Genomic DNA, 25,568 nt, shown 5'->3' with positions numbered 1-25,568 from the left:
TTTTCCAAAGTTTTATAGTGTGGCTCAGAAGTTTAATTTCATAGTAATTTGTACAGTTTTGAATCTCCCTTGTTCTTGTAAATAGATATTAAAGTACTTATTATCCTCCACTCAGAAAGCATTTTGATACTTATCCGCTCAAAATCCACCAAAGCAGGACCAAGTGCCTCATGAGAGATACCCTTGACACTTAAATTCAGCACCACATGATAAATTCCAATGTGAATGAATGTGCACCATTGCCATAGTTAGAAGAAGATATAGGACCTATGCAAGAGCATTAACATCAGCCTCATAACGATGTCTTAGTAAAAATTCTAGCTAAAATTTTCGTATTTGCTATTCTAATTAACATATTGTTTGTTTTTTTTAATTATTATTCGCCTTATTACATTGATGGTTAACTATGATTTTGGGGGAAGTCCAGTTCAGAACTCTTGTCAAATGGGTCACTAGTTGGATGCTAGCTACCACTGTGTTTTCTTGAAGCAACGATAGATCAACATACTCACTACATAAAATTGTCTATCGTAACTTTCCAAAAGAACAAGTCCACATAAATAAAATCACCCTTATAGGCGCTCTTTATCTTTGACAAAATTAGTTATTTTAGATTCTCCAATTGAATTCAACTATGCTAAAGTAAGGATCAATGCAACAAAAAGATCGAATAGGTTCCACCAAATCTGAAATCTCCAATAGGCAAGGTTCCTCTGAGTTAAGCAGTGCAAGGAGCTATTTGTAAACTCGATAACCATCAAGGCTTTCAGTGATAAGTAGGCTGCCATCCGTAGTTGATCACCCAGAGAGGAAGCTGGTCTCTGCAAGCCACCATAACTGCTCCATTGCTGTCTATAATAACAATCCCAAAGCTCACTCTGTTGGTTGCAATGAAAGATGTCGGTGCCATGTTCATCTTAAAATGATTTGTCTCTATTCTCCATTGAGCATTTCTTTTACATCCATATAGCCACGAAAAATATCTTCGGATCCAGTGTGTGAAGTGTTTGCAACACTTTTCCCACCAGTTCAATGAAAGGCATATGCTGACCCAACGAGAGCTTTTTCAACACCCCTGATTCTAACCAACATTTTTGAGCACTGGTACATTCCCAAAGCATATTAGTTCCTTTATAATGCCTCATAATACAAATGAGCACAAAAACAACCATTTTTATTTAATTTCTGAAACACCTTGTCTTCCATACCCATACTGATCCAAGCTGAGAACACCACCACAAAGAAATTAGTCCAATTTTGAACAGGCCTCAAATGGATTCCAATGACTAATACCATAAATCACCTCCATATATTCAAATTTCAAACATCATAGCATCTTTATTTGCAACTAGCTAGAACAGCTTAAGAAATAAAGGAACCAAATGACTAATACCACTCCAAGCATCATGCCAAAACCATCCCTACTTTATATCCAACAAAACTATACAAAGAGTCTCACCCTGCACTGATGGCCTTCCCAACTTCCAACTCATGTGTTGTGCAGACAGAATTAGAAGGCTGATTGTAACTTGCTATCCTCTTTCTGAGTAGGCAAAAAAAATCAGCTTAGTATAGAATTAAAAATTAGGATTTTAGGTGACATCATAGAGGGTTTGAAGTATGTTTGGAGATGAGAATAGAAAAAGTAGAAATTTAGGTTGAAAAAAAGAGGTAAAAGTACTTGACTCTAACTGCCGGGAGGTTGGAAGAAGAAAAAGAGAAGAGAAAAAAGAAATAAAAGTTTAAAAGATTTTCTCTAACATCTGCCAAAAGAAAGAGAACATCTTTTTACACCCAAAATTTAACTCAAAGCAATGGAGCAAAAATATAATTGAAACACAATCCCTTCCAAGTAATGACACACCAACGAAATAGCTCAGTTTTATATATGGCCAAAAGGGCATAATTCCAGTTAGGAGGTTCAAAATTCAGAACCAATAAAGGTAAAATAGAGCTCACATGTGTTGGAAAACTTTTCAAGCATTAATGCTCTCAGTACACCCCAGCTAAAATCACTCATACTTGAAAAAAAAATCAAGTTGGGGGAAAGGACTCAACTCAACTTCAAATAACAAATTAGATGACTCATTCTGTTACCATCATCACCAAATACTGGTTAACAACTAAATATATCAAACAATAGGTAGAAACTAAACAAAGAAATTCTATTTCCAGAAAATATGAGGAAAGAATATCTGTTTTGTTCAATGCTTATCATGGCATGGGCAAGTTACCACCAGGGAGCACTGCCAACCTTTTTTAACAGTTTGTAGGTTTGCATGCCCCCAAAAAAAAAAAAATAAATAAAGAAACTGAAAATGGATGGCTTATGCTGTTTTTTAAAAAGAAATATGCTAAAAAGAATGAAAGTTCAAAAACGTGTATAAAACACCTTTGAATGTTTAGACCCCCAAATAACAACTTAATCAATTCAAGCAATATGTCATAACAACTAGTGTGCGGAAACTTAACATATGCTATCATACGAAATTGATTAAATACTATCTAAGCCATAACAAAATAAAATCCACAGCAGATAATTTAAAGGCAAAGATAGAGGAAGGAAGATGCAAACACAAAGACAACACGCGATGTGTTATCGAAGAGGAAACCGAAGTCCTCGGCGAAAAACCTCTCCGCCGCCCTCCAAGCGGTAATCAATCCACTAGAAAATATAGTTGGGATACAAGGACAGCAATAGACCCTCCAAGCCTAATCTACCCAGTGCACCTAAGCCCTCCAAGCTTCTTGCTCCAACGAGGTTGCGCCGAACCTTTTTCTTTTCTAGCTTTCCGGATTCCGCTACTAGACCGTAGCATCAACCAATGAAGATTGGTTCCTTCCTAACTGCTTCCCAGAAATCCAAACAGCAGACTCACAAAGATGATGATGGTGAGAACCTGGTTTGGTATAATGCCTCTCAAGGATTTAACAATGGAGAGGAAGAGAGTTGAGGAATTTGAAGAGATTCTAAGGTAGAGATTGTGGGTGAAACAATCTGGTTTTTCTTTAGGGTTTCTCTCTCAAAATTCTCTCTGGAAGCTCTCTTTCAATCGTGGGTAATAGGGGTATTTATACTGGAGTGGAGAGGAATGTGAAACGTCAGAATTCTACAAAACAGGGGTGGCTCGCGGCTTGACCTCGCGGCTTGACTAAGTCGCGAGATCCAGTCGCGAGATAACCGTATGGCCAGTTGTCCTGTTTTGTCCTGTAGTGCTCCAGCTAGCAGACTGTTCACCTTCCAGCATGCTTGGCACGTGAGGTTGCTTCTGGCGGCTTGAAGCCGCGAGTCACCCGCGAGACCCAGCCGCGACACTCTGTTTCTTGCACACTCTTGAGCAAACTTCACTCTATCTCACTCACTACCCTTACATCAAACCCACCTAAATACAGGGTTACTAAATGCTGAATTACAAGCAAATTTGGCACGAAATAAAGCCAATTAGATGGTTGAATAAATTCAACCTTACAATCTCCCCCTTTGGCTATTCCGTGACAAAACCCTAAAACAGACTCTAGACTTAACATGTGAGTTGGGAACAGTTGAACAAAACTCACTCACACCTAACTCTAGAAGCTGTGAAGCACTTGAATCATATGATCATAATACTCCTGAAACACAACAATACACCATGATCATTGTAAGCAGAAAATTATAAAATGCATATGAAACAGGCAATATTTGATCAAGCAAAGATGGAGTTATGAAACAAACCATGGCTTGATCAACCAATTGAACACCACAAGGTAGTGATCACAGTGCTCATCCACACTTGGAATGAACACAAGGACATACAAGTTAACAAGCACAAGGCAAGACACTTGTATGCACAACACTCAACTAATGCATATCACACAAGGCATATGCATCTAGGAACAATCCTACAAGGGCACAAGAGTGACAGTACATAAACCAAAATGCATAACATTTAGATTAAAGTACTGATTTCAACATAGTATAAAGGCTGCACTAGGCAAGGTACAAACCATAAAGCCTACAAACATGCAAAAGACATAAACCCTAAAAGCTTACATAAGCACATGGGTACAAAACCAAACATCCTGAATAACATCATCAAAATATATTAAACTTTAAACCAAGAGTATAAGTTAAGAGTTAGAAACAATACACCAAAAAAACATAGTGTATCAAACCCATAAACCACTAAAAGTACTTAAAACATGACTCCCCCTCAACACATTACTCCCCCTTAAGGGCTGCTCTTCTGCTTCTCAGTCCATCCTCAACAGAAACATCTCCCCCTTTTTGTCAGGAATGGCCAAATGGTCAGTGTTCAGGCTGAGTGGTGAAGCTGTCAAGTTTTGCAGACAAAACATCAATCTGATCCTGCATAGCTTTCATCCTCTCAGAGTGCTCAGTCTGGACTTCTCTGATCCCATCAAGTCTTTCCAGAATGATTTGGAAAGCATCTGGAGGAGTATCTGAAGAAGTTGATGCTCTGGGTCTTTTGCCACTCCTCCTGGGTGTTGAGGTTGATGGATGCCCGGCTGCCTCTGCTTCAGTCTCCATTGGGACACCTTCTCCTTCATCACCTTCATCTTCTTCTCCTGGAAGTCTAACACTTATCCTTTTGCAGGTAAGCCTGTTAATTGCAGAAGGTGTGGACATGGGACTGATGTCTTGTGGGATAGGAACACCCTTCCTTCTAAAAATCCTCATAAGCAAACTGGGAAAGATCAGTTTTGGTCTAGAGGTTGTTCTTGTCTCATCCACAATGATGTCATATATGTGGGAACTTATGTCTATGAAGTTCTTTTCTTTGAGATCCATCAGAAAGATTGCTCTAGCACAATTGATGGTAGTCAACTTCTTAATGGGATAGAGGTTAAACATCATGATGATTGTTAGGCACCTCATGTCCACTGGAAAGGCAGTGGTATTCAAACATTTTCCTTCTCTCTGCCCCCCTATCCTTTGTTGAACTGTTTCAATGGATACACTCCTATCCTTGTAGTTGATAAACTCCTCATCATCTAATCCTTCAAGTCCTAGTGCCTCATCTATGACATGAGCATCTACAATGAATTCTTTCCCTCTAACCCAGCAGCTTAACTCATTCTCCTTTATCACAGCATTTGAGTAAAATTCCCTAATCAGGGGTTCACAAACTACAGGGAAATCACTCAGAAGTTTTTCCCATCCTCTACCTTCAAAACAACTGGGGATAAAGGTTTGTCTTAAATCCTCCAAATCAACAAATCTCTCTTGAATAATTCCTGCACTCAAGAAGTTATCCCTGTATCTCTCAAAGTGATGAACTGACCTAAAAAGCTTAGAGTCCATTTTCAACCTTTTGTCAGCCTTCTTCGCAGTAGTTTTCTTCTTAGGAGGCGAGGGAGCCATCTGTGATCAATCAGAAGAGGCCACAACAATACAGAGCAATATACGTGTAAAACAAGTTAGTCTCATGTAATTATCAAAGAGATATCATCCATACAACTGAACTTGAAGCATTTAAACACAGGCTATTTAGATCAATCACATGGAAAAGCAAGCCTAAGATAGGAAATACACATAACAGCATCAGATATAGAAACTAACTTAAAGGCAGTTATATGTCAATGAGACAAAAACTGAAAATGATATGACACATAAACAATATTGTGAAGCACACATATGCTCCCAAAAGATTAACACAAAAGAGCAGGCATATTTAGCACATTAAACTCACAACCCCAAAAAAAATTGAAACAACTCAACAGCTCAAAGATCAGTGAAAATCAAAGAATCACATAGCTAAGCACAGAATGAAGAGTAATAGTGAAACAACTAAGAACAAATCATATTCTAGCAGCAGCATCCGCAATCTAAGCGTGAACAAGGAGCAAATTCCGAAACACAAACCCATTTCTAAAACACAAATATATGCGAAAGATCAAAGGGAAAAACACAAAATCAAGTAGAAAAGAGTGGCAGAACAGAAACCCCATACCTGTGACTTGAAGATTTTGAGCTACAAGTATGCAACAATGGAGATTGGAAATGGGAGCACGGAGTGTTTGGGAGGGAGAAGATGAACAGTCACAAATATTCGAGGGAAAACTGAAACAAGTTTTAAAACTGCCCTTATTTCTGCAAAACACGCGATTTTCGCGACTGGATTAAGTCGCCACACAGTCGCCAGCTCAAGCCGCCAAAACACACAAGACCAAAAATTTAAAAAAAAATTTTCTAAGTGTTTTTCGCGACTGGAAGGTCTACCCGCGAGTGAGTCGCGAGCTGAGCCGCGAAAATCTCTGAGTAACCTCGCGACTGGACCTTCCACTCGCGAACAAGTCGCCAGAAATTACCAGCGAAGGTGCGACTGAGGCTCGCGACTTGACATACCCGCGACTGAGCCGCCAAAACAAAGCAAAACAGGATTTTTGAAATTTTCAGATTTTTCAAGCAAAATACTTTCCAAAAACACCTAAAATACTCAAAAATCTTTTTGTGCTTGAATTAACAAAGATTGAGCATGTGAAAACACATTTCATCAAGTACAATCACACAAATGAATATGGCATTTATTGAACATAAACTTGTGTGTTGTGAGTGGATATCAACAATGAGATAGTCCTTCGTCTAATGTGAAGCTTCAATGATCAATTCAACCAAGGCATACACAATTAGCACTAGATCATGTGACCCATCTCAATTATAGAAATATGTATATATGACCTCCCACATAAACTTGATAACATGATTTGGAGCTTTACATTTGACTCCACTTTCAATCATAACATTTGATCTTTTTGATCTTTTGAGTCAATCACCTCTCATTGTGAGAGTGATATTTGATATTTCACTTTAATGAATAAGCCTTTGGCTTTTTGAATAAACATTCACTTCAATATAAGGTCGCTTACCCTTTTTCCTAGTCAAATACTAGAGTGTGCGACAGGCTTTTGCAGCTCAATATCTCTTTTCATTTGGAGATTTACAATTGGAGAGCTCCTTTTAGCAAAACAAAAATAAAGAGTGGGAAGATATATAGACACAAGTCTATGCAAGTCTCAAGATCAACAAAACCATTCACTAATCATTCATGACAAGTTTGAAGATCTATTTACAACAATCACAAAGATTTCAAGATTTTTCCCACAGTGATATAAGTGCATAAATACAAGCAATGCTCGAAAATGCACAAAGCCATTAGCACAAAGGTACAAGGCAAAACAAGTTTTGAGACAAAAACTCAACAAAGTCAATCAAGCTTTTTGATTTTCTATTTTTTTTATGTGATTTTTGGATTTTTTGACACAAGAAACAAAAAGATCGATAAGACAAAATTAAAGAAATGTACAAAAAGACACACAAACAACCAATCAGCAAAAATAGCAAGCAAAACAATCAAACATAGTCACATAGCATAGGAAGTATTGATGCATGGACATGTTGTAATGTTTATGCATGAGTACCCTTATTCACCCTCACGTCACTTGCGTTTGGGGTGATTTCCTTATAGGATTGGGTACGGGAGTTAGGGCTTTCAAACCTTCGTGAGAAGCTTTCCAAGCAGTTGGTGAATGCACCAATCATCTTCATCACGTTCATCATTCCGGGATCACCATTCTGATCTCTAGATTGATCTCCAGCCCAACTTCTTCTCTCATTTCTAGGTCCTCCTGACCTTTGAGGGGTTGCACTATTCTTTGCTCTCAGCTTTTGGCAATTTGGTCGAGTATGCCCTTGAAGTCCGCAGTAGTGGCACACATAAGTTCCTCTAGAACCTCTTTGTGGTCGAGGACGTGACTTGGCACGAGATTTAGATCTGTCTGTAAACTGATTGCGAGGATTTAACATCCGTTGGTTCACCAAATTCTTCTTCTCCTCCACCTCGAGCTTCTCACCAGTAAGGTTAGCTACAACTGGAGCTTCAGCCTTTACAAACTTCACTCCTTTACTAACATTTCCAGACGAACTACCTCCTCCGGTATATCCCAATCCGGATTTGTCTGAGAAGCTCTTTTGAGATGATATAACATCATCTAGCTTCTTGGTGGTAACCCTCTCTACTTTAGCATTAGCTTGCACAACCTCACTCTCAAGAAACCTTACTTTTGTGTAAGTTTCGGACAACTCTCCATTCAGAGTTTCTATCTCACACTTGGCCTCCCTATATCGGATTAGGAGACTTTTGTAGTCCTCCTCAGCCTTCTTCATTTTTCTCACAGCAGCCTTGGCCACCCTTGTGTATTCCCCGGACTTCTCCAAAAGTAAGTTATAATTCTCCTAAAGATTCGCGTTGCTTCCATCTACTTCAGCATCCGATTCTTCAACAATTCCTAGTGATTCATCATCACTATGTTCTCCAAGGTCTTGCACAAGCAGATTCAGTTCATCTGACGACTCAACATGAGCAATAGTCATAAAAGCCGAATAGTTCCCCTCTCCATCACAGCTCTCTTCAGACTCTGAGTCAGACGAATCCGAGTCACTCAAGGTCGTGGCATACACTTTACCTTTCGATTTCAAATAATTCGGACATTCCTTTTTGAAGTGTCCATGCCCGTTACATTCGAAACAAGTGACACCTTGTATAGGTTGGGATTCTTTTCCATCTTTCCTTTTGAATTCCCTTTTCTCCCTTCCAGAACTTTGGAATTTTCTTTTATCATCAAATTTGCCATTATTTTTGAATTTCAAAAACTTTTTGAAATTCTTGACAAGGTATGCAACATCTTTGTCAACCACATCTTCTCCCGATGAGTCTTGATCTTCTACCTTCTCATTAATGGTCTTTAGAGCAAGAGATTTACTCTTCCGTTGATTGGGCAGCGACATCTCATAAGTCTGCAGAGAACCCACCAGCTCTTGCACTTTGATGTCATCAAGGTCCTTGCTCTCTTCTATTGCTGTCACTTTAGCTCGAAAACTTTCCGGCAATGATCGAAGGATCTTTCTTACAATCTTCGAGTCCTCCGTTTTCTCCCCCAAGTTGAACTTGCTGACAACCACTTCATTTAACTTCCCATAGAAAGAGTCAAAAGACTCATCCTCACTCATTTTGAGCTCCTCAAACCGAGTGGTCAGCATTTGTAACTTGGTGTCTTTCACTTTATTTGTGCCTTCATAGGTAGTTTCCAAAATCTCCCATGCTTCTTTGGCCACGGTAATATGAGAAATCCTGTGAAATTCATCTGGAGACACACCACAGAAAATAGCATTGAGTGCTTTACTGTTAGCATTAGATGCAGCAAGTGCTGCCTTATCCCATGTGGATTTTGCTGCCTCTGGTTTGGTCCAACCAATCTCAACAGCATCCCAAACGGATTCATCAATAGAACACAGAAAAGCTCTCATTCGAACCTTCCAAAAAGCATAATTACTACCATCAAAATATGAAGGTGCATTTAGGGATTGAGACCTATCCATCTCAAAAGGGAGTCAAGGATCACACAATGGTAATGAAACCAATATCAGTGTACCCGCTCTGATACCAATTGAAAGTTCAAAAACGTGTATAAAACACCTTTGAATGTTTAGACCCCCAAATAACAACTTAATCAATTCAAGCAATATGTCATAACAACTAGTGTGCGGAAACTTAACATATGCTATCATACGAAATTGATTAAATACTATCTAAGCCATAACAAAATAAAATCCACAGCAGATAATTTAAAGGCAAAGATAGAGGAAGGAAGATGCAAACACAAAGACAACACGCGATGTGTTATCGAAGAGGAAACCGAAGTCCTCGGCGAAAAACCTCTCCGCCGCCCTCCAAACGGTAATCAATCCACTAGAAAATATAGTTGGGATACAAGGACAGCAATAGACCCTCCAAGCCTAATCTACCCAGTGCACCTAAGCCCTCCAAGCTTCTTGCTCCAACGAGGTTGCGCCGAACCTTTTTCTTTTCTAGCTTTCCGGATTCCGCTACTAGACCATAGCATCAACCAATGAAGATTGGTTCCTTCCTAACTGCTTCCCAGAAATCCAAACAGCAGACTCACAATGATGATAATGGTGAGAACCTGGTTTGGTATAAAGCCTCTCAAGGATTTAACAATGGAGAGGAAGAGAGTTGAGGAATTTGAAGAGATTCTAAGGTAGAGATTGTGAGTGAAAAAATCTGGTTTTTCTTTAGGGTTTCTCTCTCAAAATTCTCTCTGGAAGCTCTCTTTCAATCGTGGGTAATAGGGGTATTTATACTGGAGTGGAGAGGAATGTGAAACGTCAGAATTCTACAAAACAGGGGTGGCTCGCGGCTTGACCTCGCGGCTTGACTAAGTCGTGAGATCCAGTCGCGAGATAACCGTATGGCCAGTTGTCCTGTTTTGTCCTGTAGTGCTCCAGCTAGCAGACTGTTCACCTTCCAGCATGCTTGGCACGTGAGGTTGCTTCTAGCGGCTTGAAGCCGCGAGTCACCCGCGAGACCCAGCCGCGACACTCTGTTTTCTTGCACACTCTTGAGCAAACTTCACTCTATCTCACTCACTACCCTTACATCAAACCCACCTAAATACAGGGTTACTAAATGCTGAATTACAAGCAAATTTGGCACGGAATAAAGCCAATTAGATGGTTGAATAAATTCAACCTTACAAAGAATTATTGATTTTACTACAAAAGATTTATAAATTGAAATGACAAATTTGATTCAATAATAAATTAATATTTGAATAACTTCTTAAGTAATTAGTAACAAGTGTGTAGGCTGATGTAACTATATTAAAAAAAAGTTTGTAAAACTAATTAATGAAATAAAATTTATCATCTATTGTTTGTTTGTTTTTTACTTATTTGGTTAATTTTTAGCTTTAAGTTTTTATGTACAAATTTTTAAAACCTCACATTTTTTATATTTCAAAATACAATTATATTTTAACACACTTTAACAAAAAGCAATCAGCAAAAAGTTAAAATAAGCTTATGCTAAACACACTTTAACAAAAAGCAATCAGCAAAAAGTTAAAATAAGCACTGCCTCTAATAGGACTAGAACCCTAGAAGTTACCTGTGATTGATAAACACTTTTTGCAACTAACAGAAGACCAAAATCACATCAAATGTTTTTCTTTTTCCTCTTTCAATATATCCAATGATCAACATACTCAAATTAAACAGTGTTGACAAATGAACAGACAAGTTCATTTGCTTTTGTTCTCAGGCTGTGTTTCTATGGATCCATCCTCTAGAGTTCTTAAGAGAACTCCATCATAAAATTTCTGAAATCCTATCCATCCATATTGAAATAAGTGAACTAAATTTCGTCACATCAGCAACATTTAAACAAACATTGACTATCACCATTTTGGTTCAATTTAAATTATTGACGATGTGGCAAAAAAAATCTAACCTGCCCATTTCAAAAGGTTTTGTGGGGGGTAAAACATAAGTACATTACATTTCCCAACTAAATTAAAACACATTACACTAGTTATGCTTCATTAGTCAATACAACCTTGTGTTTGAATTTAATTGAGGAATCTAATGTAGCGTACATAAGTAACTGTACCTATTTTTAGTCTATCATACGAATTTTGAAGATTGTTTGAGACCCATCTTACACAAGTAGTAAAGTAAATCTGCAGACAACATATTCAATCATGTCAGATGAACTACAAAAAAAGACACACAGTTTAAGCAACGACTAAGAGCCTGTTTGGTTTAAGTGTTTCCGTAACTCAATTCTCAGTTTCCATAATTTATAACTCAAAAATGGTGGGACCCATAGCAAAAAGGTTGTTTGGCCAAACAATAACTCTGTTTCTATCACTCAATTCTCTAATTTTTAAGTTATGAGTTATGAAAACTGAAAACAACAAAAGGCTGTTTTCAGTTTTCATAACTCATAACTCAATGACATTTCTGTAAATAAACACACGAGAGACTCACAGTCATAACTTTTGACCACCTTTTAACTTTTTTTTTTTTTTGGGTTGGCGTTGGCTGTTCGTTCTTTTTTTTTTTTTTTTTTTTACTGGTTTGTCTGTTTTGTTCTATTCTTTTTTTTTTTTTTTCTTTAGTACCTAGACTCACCAAATTTAGTGAAAAAAAAACCCAGACCCAAAACAGCCAACCGAGGAGAAAAAAAAAAAAAAAAGCTGCTAGTGGAAAAAAAAAAAAAAAAAAACTGCACTGTGACAGGCGTGGCCTCCAAATAATGTGATAAATAGTGTACGATGAAAACTAAGTGATGAAAGTAAATGGATGTAAAAAATTAAGTGATGAGTGATGAAAATTGAGTGACGAAAAAGACTTACACAAACAGACCAAAGACACCTTAGTTTTTCGTAATGAAAATGGTTTATGTTACAGTTCCCTATGATTCTTTTTTTCTCATAAATAGTACATGAATTATTTACTTAAGTTGTTCCACACTGTTTCACAGCCTTGACTTGATACTGGAAAGACTAAAAAGCCCCTAAAATGCCACACACAGAGAGAGAGAAGCGGACCTTGTGGATGCCGGAGACGTGGAGGACGGAAACGGCGGCGGTGGCAGTGGCGCCGACGAAGAGGGAGGCGACGGAGAAGGCTTTGAAAGGCATGAAGTGGGAGTCGCCGGCGTGGCCTCTTCTGAAAGAAGATATGGCCCATCCCAACTGAGCAGCACTAGCTAGGGCCCACCAGATGTGGCTGTAGGTCTCAGTCCCAGTCCCACCACCACCGGCACCGCCGCCTTCGTTCTCCTCCATCTGCGATCCAACTTCAACTTTGCCCTCTCCAGCTTTAGCTCTTGCAGTTGCAGAGAGTCTTGCTCTGCCCCCATCTCTCGTTTCAGTAGACTATCTAAAATTTGTTGTACATTCTTTGCTTTTCCTTTCTCTGCATGGGCTTAACTTGGGGGATGGGGTCTGTCTTTTTTGTTAATGGGCTTTACATAGATGAACTAATGTGTGGGTATGATAATGACACCATCTGCATTGTAAAACAACCAGCCCATTAATTCAACCAAAAAAAAAAAAAACCAAACCAGCCCGTTAACTCACGAAAGTATCTAAAACCCACCAAGCCCATCGATTTAAAATTGCAGTATCTAATTTTACCTAAATTTCAATTTTGTTGTGTAATTTCAAATTCGTTTAATTCAGTCCCCTCTCTCTAAAACAACGTTGTCTTGTGTTTTTCTTTTTTCACGTTTCCCTCTCTCTTTATTTCACCCTTAATTTTAAGGAAAGAATTCTTGGGCCAAAACATTCTTTACATTCTTGTCTATTTGTAAGACTTCCTATTTCATTACTTATGTGGTAAGGAATAATCTTTTCTTCCACTCTAGGAATAGCCTTTTTTTTTTCCACACCAAGGAAACCAAAAAAAAAAGAAACCAATTTAGTTTTTCTTTCTTTAACAAAAAAACCAATTAACTTTTCAAGTTATGATAGGAATTTAAGGCATTTCACAAAAATCTCCACTTTATCTCAAATTCTATCACCATTTTTTTTTTTCCTTTTGAGATAGCTCCAACTTAATCAAAGAAAACCTTTTCTTGAAAAAAAAAAACACCACTTAAATAGCTTAACCCATACTCATGCACACTTTGACTACAAACTTGTACCAAATATAATCTTCTCTCAAATTCCATCAGGACCTACCGGTACTATATATCTCATAATTCATACAAGAAATAATCCAATAAATCAACTCAGCTCTAATACCACTAATTGAATCCTAATTTAGTCTTACTTGAATTAAGAAAATCAACTAACAATTTTAATCAATCAAAAACTTTATCACAACAGTCACCGTGTCAAGATGTCAATCACACACATAATCATAGAATTAGGAAAATCATTTATTCTCAAAAGGAAAAATCATGGGACAAATTCCAAATAAATTCACTATTATAAAATAAATTACAATATCTTCTCAAGATTATGCCTAACTTGAGATCTACGCCAAATACAATGCACCTTCTCTTTAGAAAATAATAGAACTCACTTAAGAATCACTCACCTTGGATACAACAATTTTTATGGTTGTAGCACCCCAAAAATATTTCCCTAGAGAAAACCTAAAATTTATCTACCTTTCTTTTGATTTCATGCTCAATTTTAAGATTGTCTCCTCTCCCTAAAGGGGAGGTCCCTTGGGCCAAAGTTGTCAAATCATTTGCTACATACACTATATATCTATTTATAAGACTTTAATTCCTAAACATGGTAGACAAGCTGAAATAAATTATGTCTTTGACAATGAAGAGGTTTACATTCTATTCCAAGGAATAGCCGCCTTTCCTTTCACACAAAGGAAACCCAAAAAATAACCAAATTAATATTTTCTTTTTCAAGTAGAAAACCGAATTAGTTTTCCAAGTCACAATAAGAATTTGAGGCAATTTCCCAAGAAGTGCAGCCCTATAAAAGTTTTGGAAGTCTAATTGCATTTTACACTTGAATTTAATAGTTTTTTTTTTTTTAAAAATGTTGAATATAATTTAAATTTGGGTTAACTATAGAAATTCACCCTAAACCATTGGGGTACTTGTTTGCAACACAAACTATAAAAGCTCATGATCAATTCCCTAGTAGAATCAAACCTAACTATTTGTACCCCATAGTTCATCTTGCTGTTAATTAACTTTAGTAGTCACATGCCTTGAATGTGATTATTAGAAAATGAGATGACAACCCTTTTACATTTAGATTACCAAATTGTCGACCTACTATTATTTATCCTTAATCTTAATCTAATAGTAATGTAGAGTGCACACCTAAACTCTTAAATTCAATCTAAAAAAAGATTCACGCTAATCAACAAGCTTAGGCTGAAGGCTAACATGAAATCGATGAGGCTAAAACACAACGAAGTACAATGGGTATTTTGGAGATTTTAAGGGTACTTATTTTCATATTAGAGATTTACGAGGGGCTTGGTTATTTTAGAGGTATGGGAGGTGGATTTCAGTCACTTTAAAGGTTTTTTTTTTTTTTTTTTTGGATTATTGGTTCATTTTGGATGTTTCACGCATTTTTGGGGGGGGGGGGTGATATTTTGATAATTTTGGAGGTTTTGAGAGTATAATGGTTATCTGGGAGACATTTGGGTGGGAACTTTAGTCAATTTGGGAGTTTCAAGTTAATTTTGGTGATTTGGAGAGATGGTACTTTTGGCCATTTTGTAGATTTTGAGGGTATTTTGGTTAAATTTAGATTTGGTAGGCATCTTGGTCAATTTGAAGAGTTTAGACTTTAGAGGTAGTTTTGTCATTTTGGAGATTTTAGGGGCATTTAAATCACTTTTGGAGGTATTGGAGATATTCAGTCAATTTAGAGGTCTTAAGGGTATTTTGGAGGCCGGTTTTGATGCTATTTTTGGAAACATTTGGATATTTTGATCATTTTAGAGAATTTAGATTTTTTTTTTTTTTTTTTTTTTTTTGCCGTTCCAAAGATTTTGGGATTTTTTTGTCATCTAAGAGGTATTGGGGTACTACAATCGTGTTGAAGGTTTGAATATTTTGATAATTTTTCTTATGTTTTGGTGTAATATTGTGGTAATTTTTTCTAATGATATTTTGATCATATTTTGAAGTATTGGGTGTAATGCAGTCATCTTATCTAATAATATAATTACAAGCTATGGCATGAACGTTCTTGTCATTTAGATAAATTATTACATTGTACTACAGGATTATCACCATGAGCTAATCATAGTAATGTCAATCTCTGGATAATCTTATATTACCGAAATGTTATGCACAAATAAACAAACTAAATGGAGTAATATGCCACATTTTCATAATCTTGTTGTAATGTTCACAACATTCTATGAACCAAAGAGCCCAGCGAATTGGCTATATATGAAATGGAAAGATTTTTGAAGCATACAAGAATAATGATATTAGCGTACATGTCATAGAATTCCATGTGATAACTCACGAGCATAGAGGTTTATTTGCTGAAAAATGAAAATACAGATTCTCCAGTCCATAATGTTTTGAAACAACTATAACAATCTTACAACATGAATAAATTTGGTAAACTAGCTAGAAGCCAAGCATATTATTACAAACTTCAGATGCATCTGATCTAAAGCAATCAGAAGCAAAGCACACCAAGTCTCCAACAAACACACACTGAACCACAGATGTTCAACGAAGAGAGACAAAAGGCCTAAGGAAACTCCGGAAAGCCAAAAACAGGTCCAGAATTCTAGCGACAGTTATACCGTTTCGCCAAAAATCGCGAAGATATTGACTTTTAAGGGATGCCATGAGTTTGCTTCAATAACCCATATAGTGCTCATTAATCTATTCACTGATATCATGGTAACAGGAATGATTACCTTCCACAATTTGATGGCAAAGTTTGTTGATCAGATTAACCACTGCCTCATCTCTACCTAGCCAGTTATCAAGAAACTTTTTCTCAACAAGCAGATCCACATCTTTTTCAGTTTTAATAAGATGATCTAATAGCACAATGTAATTACAGATATAAGTTTCATATGGTTAATGACATTGCTCAAAGGCCATGAAGTTTTTGATGACACGATTAGTTGTCCCCTACTGTATAGGATGGGATTTTCAAGACAGCCTCCATGTTCTCCATGTTGGGTTTTGTGGAGCCTAGTTGTGTTTGATTCGGTTGACGACCCAACCCGACCTGAATAATGTTGCGTGGTTTTTAATGGGAGATTTACTAAGGCTTAGTCCATGGAGTGTCGGCCCAAGCCGGAGCGCAGGATATAGAAACCGTTTTTGGTAATTAGGGTTTAGTTGTTGTTGTTCTTGAGAGACTGAAAACACTGTAGCCACACTTTGTATTTTTTCCCTAATAATAGTGAAATCCCTACAATTTCATGGACGTAGGTAAATTTTCGAACCACGTAAATATTATCTTGTGCATGTGATTGTTTTCTTTAGCGTGTGTTTTCTCTATTTTTTTTTCCTCATAGGTTGGGAATTAGGGTTAATTCCCTACAACTGGTATCAGAGCCAAGTTTAGGTTTGAGTGGAGCAATGGTAGAGGAAGCAAGAAAGGCATCTGGAATAGAAAAGTTTGATTGTACAAACTTCGCATATTGGAGGATGCAAATTGAAGATTATCTCTATGGGAGGAAATTACATCTGCCTCTTTTGGGGACAAAACCTGAGACTATGAAGGTTGAGAAATTGGCTCTTCTTAACAGTAAGGTATTGGGAGTTATCAGATTAACTCTGTCTAGGCCTGTTGCACACGATGTTGTAAATGAGAAGACCGCAGCAGATCTGATGAAGGCTTTGTCTGGTATGCATGAAAAGTCATTAACAAACAATAAGGTGCATCTGATGAAGAAACTGTTCAATTTGAAGATGGTAGAGAATGCATTAATAGCATAACATTTGAACGAATTTAACACTATCACAAACCAATTGTCATTTGTAGAAATTGATTTTGATGATGAGATCTGTGCATTGATCGTTTTGGCTTCTTTGCCAAACAGTTGAGAGGCAATGAGAATGGCAGTAAGCAATTCTATAGGAAAGGAAAAACTCAAGTACAATGATATACGAGATTTAGTTCTAGCTGAGGAGATTTGCAGAAGAGATGTAGGCAAAACCTTAGGATCTGGTTCTGCTTTAAACCTTAAGACAAGAGACAGAGATAATGACAGAAATTCAAATCGAGGCAAATCAAAATCCATAAATTCTAATTGGAATAGAAGTAAATCTAGATTAGGCCAACAAGTACAATGCTAAAACTATGGGAAAACAAGTCACTTTAAGAGGCAATGCAAAAGTCCTAAGAAGAAGAATGAAGATGATTCGGCAAATGCTGTAACAGAAGAGGTACAGGATGCATTACTTCTTACAATAGACAGTCCACTTGATGATTGAGTTTTAGACTCAGGAGCTTCGTTTCATATCACTCCACACTGAGAAATCACACAGAATTATATTGTAAGTGATTTTGGTAAGGTGTATTTGGCTCATGGTTCAGCCTTGGATGTTGTAGGTATGAGAGACGTTCAGATATTGTTGCCCAATGGATTTGTTTGGTTACTGGAGAAGGTTCGACATATTCCTAACCTGAGGAGGAATCTGATTTCTGTTGGACAACTTGATGATGAAGGACATGTAATACTATTTGTTGGTGGTACTTGGAAGGTTACAAAGGGAGTTAGGGTATTGGCTCGTGAAAAGAAGACTAGTACTCTATATATGACCTCAAGTCCAAGAGATACAATTGCAGTTGTTGATACAAGTACTGATACAAGTCTATGACACCGCAAACTTGGTCACATGAGTAAGAAAGGGATGAAGATTCTGCTGTTAAAAGAAACATTACCATAATTGAAGTCCATTGATTTTGATACGTGTGAAAGTTGCATCTTAGGAAAGTAAAAAAATGTGAGCTTCTTGAAAACTGGCAGGACACCGAAGGTTGAAAAATTTGAATAGTACACACTGATTTGTGAGGGCCTTCTCCAGTTATATCCCTTGGAGGTTCAAGGTACTACACCACTTTTATTGATGATTCAAGCATAAAGGTATAAGTTTATTTTCTGAAAAATAAATCTGATGTATTTGAAACTTTTAAGAAGTGGAAGGCCATGGTTGAGATAGAAACAGGTTTGAAAGTAAAATGTTTGAGATCAAATAATGGAGGTGAGTACATAGATGGAGGATTCAGTGAGTATTGTTCTGCATAGGGAATTAGGATGGAGAATACCATTCCTAAAACACTACAACAGAATGGTGTGGCTGAGTGCATAAACAGAACTCTCAATGAGCGTGCTAGGAGTATGAGGTTGCATGCTGGACTACTAAAAACTTTCTAGGTTGATGCTGTTAGCACTACAGTTTACTTGATAAACCAAGGACCATCAGTTCCCATGGAGTTCAGACTTCCTGAGGAGGTTTGGAGCTATAAAGAGGTAAAGTTTTCACATTTAAAAGTTTTTGGTTGTGTTTCTTATATTCATATTGATTTTGATGCTCATAGTAAACTTGAAGCAAAATTTAAAATATGTTTTTCATTGGCTATGGTGATGAGAAATTTGACTATAGGTTTTGGGATGAACAAAAAAGGAAAATCATCAGAAGTAGAAATGTGATATTTAATGAAAAGTTTATGTAAAATGACAGGTCAACTGTAGTTTCAGATGTTACAGAGATAGATCAAAAGAAATCTGAGTTTGTCAACTTAGATGAATTGACTGAAAGTACTGTCCAGGAAAGGGGTGAAGAAGATAAGAAGAATGTAAATTCATAGGTAGATCTGAGTACACCTATAGCTGAAGTCCGCAGATCTTTCAGGAACATTAAACCTCCATAGCGTTATTCACCCTCTTTAAATTATCTCCTATAGATTGATGGTGGTAAGTCAGAGTGTTATGATGAAGCCTTGCAAGATGAGAATTCAAGCAAGTGGGAGTTAGCCATGAAGGATGAGATGGATTCCTTGTTGGGGAATTAGACATGGGAATTGACTGAATTGCCAATAGGAAAGAAGGTTTTGCACAACAAATGGGTATACAAAATAAAGAATGCGCATGATGGTAGCAAACGTTACAAGGCTAGATTAGTTGTTAAAGGATTCCAACAGAAGGAGGGCATTGACTACACAGAGATATTTTCTTTAGTTGTGAAGATATCAACAATTAGACTGGTACTAGGAATGGTGGCTATAAAAAATTTACATTTTGAGCAATTAGATGTGAAGACGGCATTCCTTCATGGTGACTTGGAGGAAGACCTTTACATGATTCAGTCAGAAGGGTTCATTGTTCAGGGACAAGAGAATCTAGTCTACAAACTAAGAAAGAGCTTGTATGCCCTAAAACAAGCTCTAAGACAGTGGTATAAGAAATTTGACAATTTTATGCATAGAATTGGGTTTAAGAGATGTGAAGCTGATCACTGTTACTATGTTAAGTTTTTTTTATAATTCTTATATCATTTTACTATTGTATGTGGATGATATGCTAATTGTAAGGTCTAGCATTGAGGAGATTAATGATCTAAAAAAGCAATTGTCAAAAAAGTTTGCAATGAAGGATTTGGGAGCTGCAAAGCAAATCCTTGGTATGAGAATCATTAGAGACAAGGCTAATGGTACATTGAAACTTTCACAATCAGAGTATGTAAAGAAAATTCTCAACAGGTTCAACATGAATGAAACTAAACTAGTGAACACGCCCTTGGGTAGTTATTTCAAACTAAGCAAAAAACAGTCACCAAAGACAAAAGAGGAAAGGGATCATATAAGCAAGGTGCCCTATGCCTTAGCTATTGGCAGCTTGATGTATGCTATGGTGTGTATAAGGCCAGACATTGCACATACAGTGGGAGTTGTGAGCAGATTCATGAGTAGGCCTAGAAAGCAGCATTGGGAGGCAGTCAAGTGGATTTTGAGATATTTGAAGGGTTCATCAGATACATGTCTTTGCTTCACAGGTGTAAGTTTAAAACTACAGGGTTATATAGATGTTGATTTTGCTAGTGATTTTGATAATAAAAAGAGTACTACTAGGTTTGTTTTTACTCTGAATGGTACAGCTATAACATGGGCTTCAAATCTACAAAAGATTGTCACTTTGTCTACTACAAAAGCTGAATATGTTGCAGCACTGAAGCTGGAAAGGAGATGATTTGGCAACATAGTTTCTTAGATGAATTGGGTAAGAAGCAAGAGATGGGCATTCTACACAGTGACAGTTAAAGTGCAATCTTTCTTGTCAAAAATTCGGCTTTTCATTCAAAGTCAAAGCATATATAGACAAAATACCACTTTATCTGTTACTTTGTTGAAAATAAGTTGGTAATATTTGAGAAGATTTGTGGATCTAAGAACCCGGCAGACATGTTGACTAAGGGTGTCACTATTGAGAAGCTGAAGCTATGTGCAACTTTAGTTGGCCTTCTAGCTTGAGGACAAGAGGATGAGTTGTAGGGATGAGAGATTGTTTTTGGAGATTGCGGTTGATGTTGATGATTGAACTAGTCTCCAAGTGGGAGATTTGTTGGGCTTTATGGAACCTAGTTGTGTTTGATTCGATTGACAACCTAAACCGACCCGACCCGAATAATGTTGCGTGGTTTTTAATGGGAGATTTACTGAGACTTAGTCCATGGAGCAGAGGCTTAGTCCATTGTGAATCCTGTGCGCAGGATATAGAAACCATTTTTGGTGATTAAGGTTTAGTTGTTGTCATTCTTGATAGACTGAAAACACTGTAGCCACACTTTGTATTTTTTCCCTGATAATAGTGAAATCCCTGCAATTCCATGAACGTAGGCAAATTGCCGAACCATGTAAATATTGTCTTGTGTGTGTGATTGTTTTCTTTGGCGTGTGTTTTCTTTTTTTTTCTTTTTTTTTTTTGGGTTGTTTCTTACAAGTTGGGAATTAGGGTTAATTCCCTACACTCCAAGCATTTGAAGCATGGCAAATAACTCAACACCATGACAAAGTTAAAAATGGTAAACATTCCAATAACCGACTATTTTGAAACTTTTTTTTTTTTTTTTGAAAATTTTTGAAACTTAATCTTAAGTAGGCGTTTATTTTTGTATTCTTTGAATTCCACTCCTGCTTTAGCCAAATTTGTTGCACAAGGTAGTCGACATTTAATTCTTTCTCCTCTTTCTGAATGTGATGGAAGGAGAAAACATCTTAGGAAATCAATTAAATGTTTGGATCGCAATATCTCACAGTAATCATTTGAAGAGACATTTTTTAAATAGGAATCTTTGCAAAAATATAAAAAGTAATCAAGGACAAGCTTATGAAAGGAATTATCCTCATCTATATCTATATATATATATATATATATATATATAAAACCGAAACTTCTGAAGCTCCCACAATTTTCCACGTTATAACAATATTTAAAAAATATATATATACTCAAAAAAAAAAAAAAAAAGACTTTTCACGCTCCATAAAACTCTTCTAAACCCGATAAACGCAAAACCCAATCTCCGCCTTCTCCTTCCTCAGACCCTATTTCTCTCGTTCCCCTTCTCCTTTCCCATTTCACCCACAACCACCTTAACTCAGCAAATAGCAATAGCACCACCACCCACAACAACTGCTACACCCAAACCACCATAATTAGACCATATCAAACCCACAACCCAAAAGCAAAAAATGATTTTAAAGATCTGCGATCACCCAAAGTTAAAGATTTGGGGAGATGATATGGGGGAGTCTGATTCTAGATGAACACTGCGAATCATCTGGCCTTTGGGGAGATGATATGGTATGTTAGGTTTGGTTTTTGATTTTGTTATTAAACTTGCTTTGCGTTGCTTTAAATATTTAGATCCCACTCCCTCCTTTTCTCAGCCTCTCCGTTTATCAAGTTCCAAAATCTACCAAAGCCTCAACTTTAAACACACCCATTTGCAATTTTCTTTGAGGATCGTCACCACTCCTCCAACCAAATCAGTGGAGGCAAATTTTGTGGTAATTTTATTTTATTTTATTTTATTATTATTTTATTTTTTTTAATTTATGCTTCCAGGCACAACCTACTTGAATACTAATTGTTTTCCTAACCCCATCACTTTTTGTATTCCAATCACGCTTAAATTTAGAAATAGTTTTGTATTGTAATATCATTTTATAATATTTATTGGCTATTCTTGGCTTTGTATTATTGAATTTTTTGTTGTTGTTGTAATTGGCTATTGTTGTTGTGTCATGTGAGAACTGAGTATTCTTTTCTATGGTTATGTATATTATGGTTGCTTTGTTGAGTATTCACACATTGAATCTAGACTACAGGAACTATATTCTTATTTTAAAATTTTTGTAATTTAGGACTTTTGATTTATATAAGTTATTATTATTTAAAAACTTTCATAAATTATTAATACTGTTTGGGTTGTTGGTTTTAATTAAGGTTGAATGATGAGAAAAAGTAGAGCATGATAGAAACCATAATAACAATAACATAAAAGACTTTCATGACATGAAAGATGCAAATAAATAGCACATCAAACAACCACATTAGTACTAACTACTAACCTCATTTGCATCAACGTAAATTCTAACTAGGAGATGTTGAAGTTGCAAATAGTAAAATCACAATGTGTCTACTAAAATTACCTCAAAGTTAAGCTAAACAGTCTATATCTTTCATATTAATCAACAACAAGAGCACAAAATTAACCTGGAAGAGATAATTTTGGGATCAGTCTAACATACAGGTCCAAACACAGATGGAACTCTTTCGACCCAAAGCCAACCCAACTTGAAAAATCATATTTTAAGAGCATCCAAAAACTCCTACAAGGATAGAGAAGAGCCAAATGTGAGAGAGTGGCATCCATGGAAACGAAAATCACAGAAACAACAACTTGTGTTTATGAAAACAAGTCCCATCCCTTATATACTACTTTCTTCTCTCCCTCCCTATAAACCAGATCATATGGAGGATCTGCCTTACAATCTACACTGCACCTACCTCTTCCAAACCTATTTTGACAATAACCTATCAACACAGAGACTAATCTTGCATCACTCAAGATATTCCTGTAGAGAAGAATTCCACAACTTTAATAGCAAAGGAATGTAATAGAAAATGATCCACAGCCATTTGTAGGTAGATTTTGATACAGCAGAAACATAAAGTCAAATTTCCATTTAAGATGTTGGGTATGATTAGGTGCACATCAATCAATCATTAGATTCATGCTTTGTTCATAATTTTTTTTTTTTATATCATGTTATCAAATTTGTCCAAGATGTGGAAGGAGTTGAACTATTGGTGTTAGTAGAGTCCAATTTAGTTCTTTCTCTTCTATTTTAAAATTTTTTTACAAGTAATGGAGGAATTATTCACTAATGGGACATGTTCTATGGATGACTTGGAGATGAAAAATAACACAAAAGTAAGAGCAAAGAATACTCAACTAAGCTAGAAGTTTTTCAAGTAGTTTTTGAGTTTCTCATTTGCTTTACTATTTTTCCTTGGCTGCTAATGTAAGTTTAGATTGAAATAATGAAAATTAGTTTATAAGAGATGGGGGAACTTTCCAAACCACCTTCTTTGAAGTTGTGGTGTAGTTGATCTGATTAGGTCATGCTATAAAGAAGTAGATAATTGTAACATTTATACATGCATAATCTGCAGAAAGAAACAACTACAAGTTTACAACATAAAGGGAAGTTAAAGGATTTGTAATGTAAATGCACAGATCCATAAGATAGTTGGAGAGGACTAGATAATCTACTAATGGTTTTCTTGCTATATTACATGAAGATTCATGTGGAGATTAAGTACATTTAATGATATTTTTGTGCAAGAAATTATTTGCAATTAAAAAGATTTATATGCAAAGTAGCAGTATGATATAAATGTTTTGGTTTACAAACTCATCACATTTAATTACCAATGCTGCTATGTTAGTGAATGCTTCAAGAACATCACAGTGAAAGAGCTTGCCAAATCCTTTTTTCTCTTAGAATAGTCCCTTAGAGTCCTTTAGTTCTTTGTTGTTGTTTCTGTTTTTTGTTGTTACCGCTGTTCATCAGCATGAACATTTTATACAATAATTTCTCCCTTACTAGGTTTGTTATTAAGGCTTAAAAGGTATTGGAAGTTTTGGTGGGGACTAAATGTTATGTGGTAAAAGATCAACTGGACCTATTATGATACTACAACGTGCATGTTATTAGCGAAACAGTCTATATGTGATTTTTGATTTGGAGAGAGCTATCTTTTATCGTTTTCCTTTTGATAAAGATAGTGGGTTTGGATGCATGGCTTATAAAGATAGTATTTTGACATTTAGCATAGTTCAAGTTTGGTTTGAATTGTGTTTGTCAGCCAAGTGCTAATGGACTAGGAAAGCTAAGGTATAAAATATATTAATATGTAGGCTAATTTTTTTAACACATTCAATAGGTTTTAATTTTATTATTTTTTTTTTTTATGATTAATAATAACTGCTTCAATAGTTTTCTGTTGCTAATGGACTAGGAAAGAATATTCAATGATTTTTTTTTAGAATAAATCATATTGTTCTTATGCAAAGTAATTTTGAGGATATTATTGGCTTCAAGGCTCTTTATTGTATGCATTTTCTTATGAGACATTTTGGCTCTATCTTTGTATTCAATATTGAAGTTAAGGTAGTTAGATGTATAGTTGAGTGATCTAGGGAGGTGGATGAAAATTGTGAGTGAATAAGATTTGTGGCAGATTCTTTCAAACATTGTGCTTTCAATTGGAGTGACTAATTGGTTGCTATAAATAGAGCTCAACTTGGACATTGATGTTGAAATATGTTTGCAGAATTTCATCTTATTTAAGTTTTTTATGTTTCTCTTTTTTAGATAATGATTCAAAATAGTTGTTTTTTCAAGTAATTTCTATTTGAAACTGAGCTAAACTACATATAGTTTTGACAATGTTTTATAGAAAGAGAATGATTGAAACTTTATTTTTAGTTTTAATATAGAGCTATATTCCATTTGCAATGAGATGTTGACTCCAATTCCATTGATGATTTACAAAAGTCCCCTGTCTATACCTATTATCAATAAGTTATTTATGAAATGTTTTCCACATTGTCATTTGACCCGTTGACAATAGATTAATAGTTTTGTACATGAGCTGTGATGCCACTTAGATTGATTACTTGTGGAACAAATTAGTCTCTTATTGGTTCTTTTAG

At 36.1% G+C, this 25,568-nt stretch overlaps 1 protein-coding gene across 2 annotated transcripts; it reads right to left on the bottom strand.

Annotated features, from left to right (window-relative positions):
* Positions 1-557: 557 nt before the first annotated feature.
* On the bottom strand, positions 558-12,749 carry LOC115984044. 2 transcript variants are annotated; one of them, XM_031106923.1, is made up of 4 exons: positions 12,653-12,749; positions 12,412-12,620; positions 11,469-11,538; positions 558-1,543 (listed from the first exon to the last, which is right to left on the bottom strand). In XM_031106923.1, exons 1-4 carry the CDS (start codon positions 12,723-12,725, stop codon positions 1,533-1,535), a joined length of 363 nt encoding a protein of 120 aa, XP_030962783.1. In that variant the 5' UTR covers positions 12,726-12,749; the 3' UTR covers positions 558-1,532. The 2 variants fall into 2 exon arrangements, with proteins under 2 accessions (XP_030962783.1, XP_030962784.1); XM_031106924.1 differs by lacking the exon at positions 11,469-11,538.
* Positions 12,750-25,568: the final 12,819 nt, after the last annotated feature.

Source organism: Quercus lobata, chromosome 4 (genome assembly GCF_001633185.2).
Source record: "Quercus lobata isolate SW786 chromosome 4, ValleyOak3.0 Primary Assembly, whole genome shotgun sequence".
Lineage (NCBI taxonomy): Eukaryota > Viridiplantae > Streptophyta > Magnoliopsida > Fagales > Fagaceae > Quercus > Quercus lobata.
Note: the sequence above shows the minus strand (reverse complement) of the source record. Positions and strands in the feature narration are given on the sequence as shown.

What these genes read in the sequence shown, in the direction of transcription:
- LOC115984044 (XM_031106923.1), bottom strand. Translation starts at nt 12,725, where the DNA reads ATGGGGGCAGAGCAAGACTCTCTGCAACTGCAAGAGCTAAAGCTGGAG. An exon ending in AAAGTTGAAGTTGGATCGCA is followed by an intron (nt 12,621 to 12,652) that starts GATGGAGGAGAA and finishes GCGGTGCCGGTG; the next exon opens with GTGGTGGGACTGGGACTGAG. An exon ending in ACGTCTCCGGCATCCACAAG is followed by an intron (nt 11,539 to 12,411) that starts GTCCGCTTCTCT and finishes TGTTGTCTGCAG; the next exon opens with ATTTACTTTACTACTTGTGT.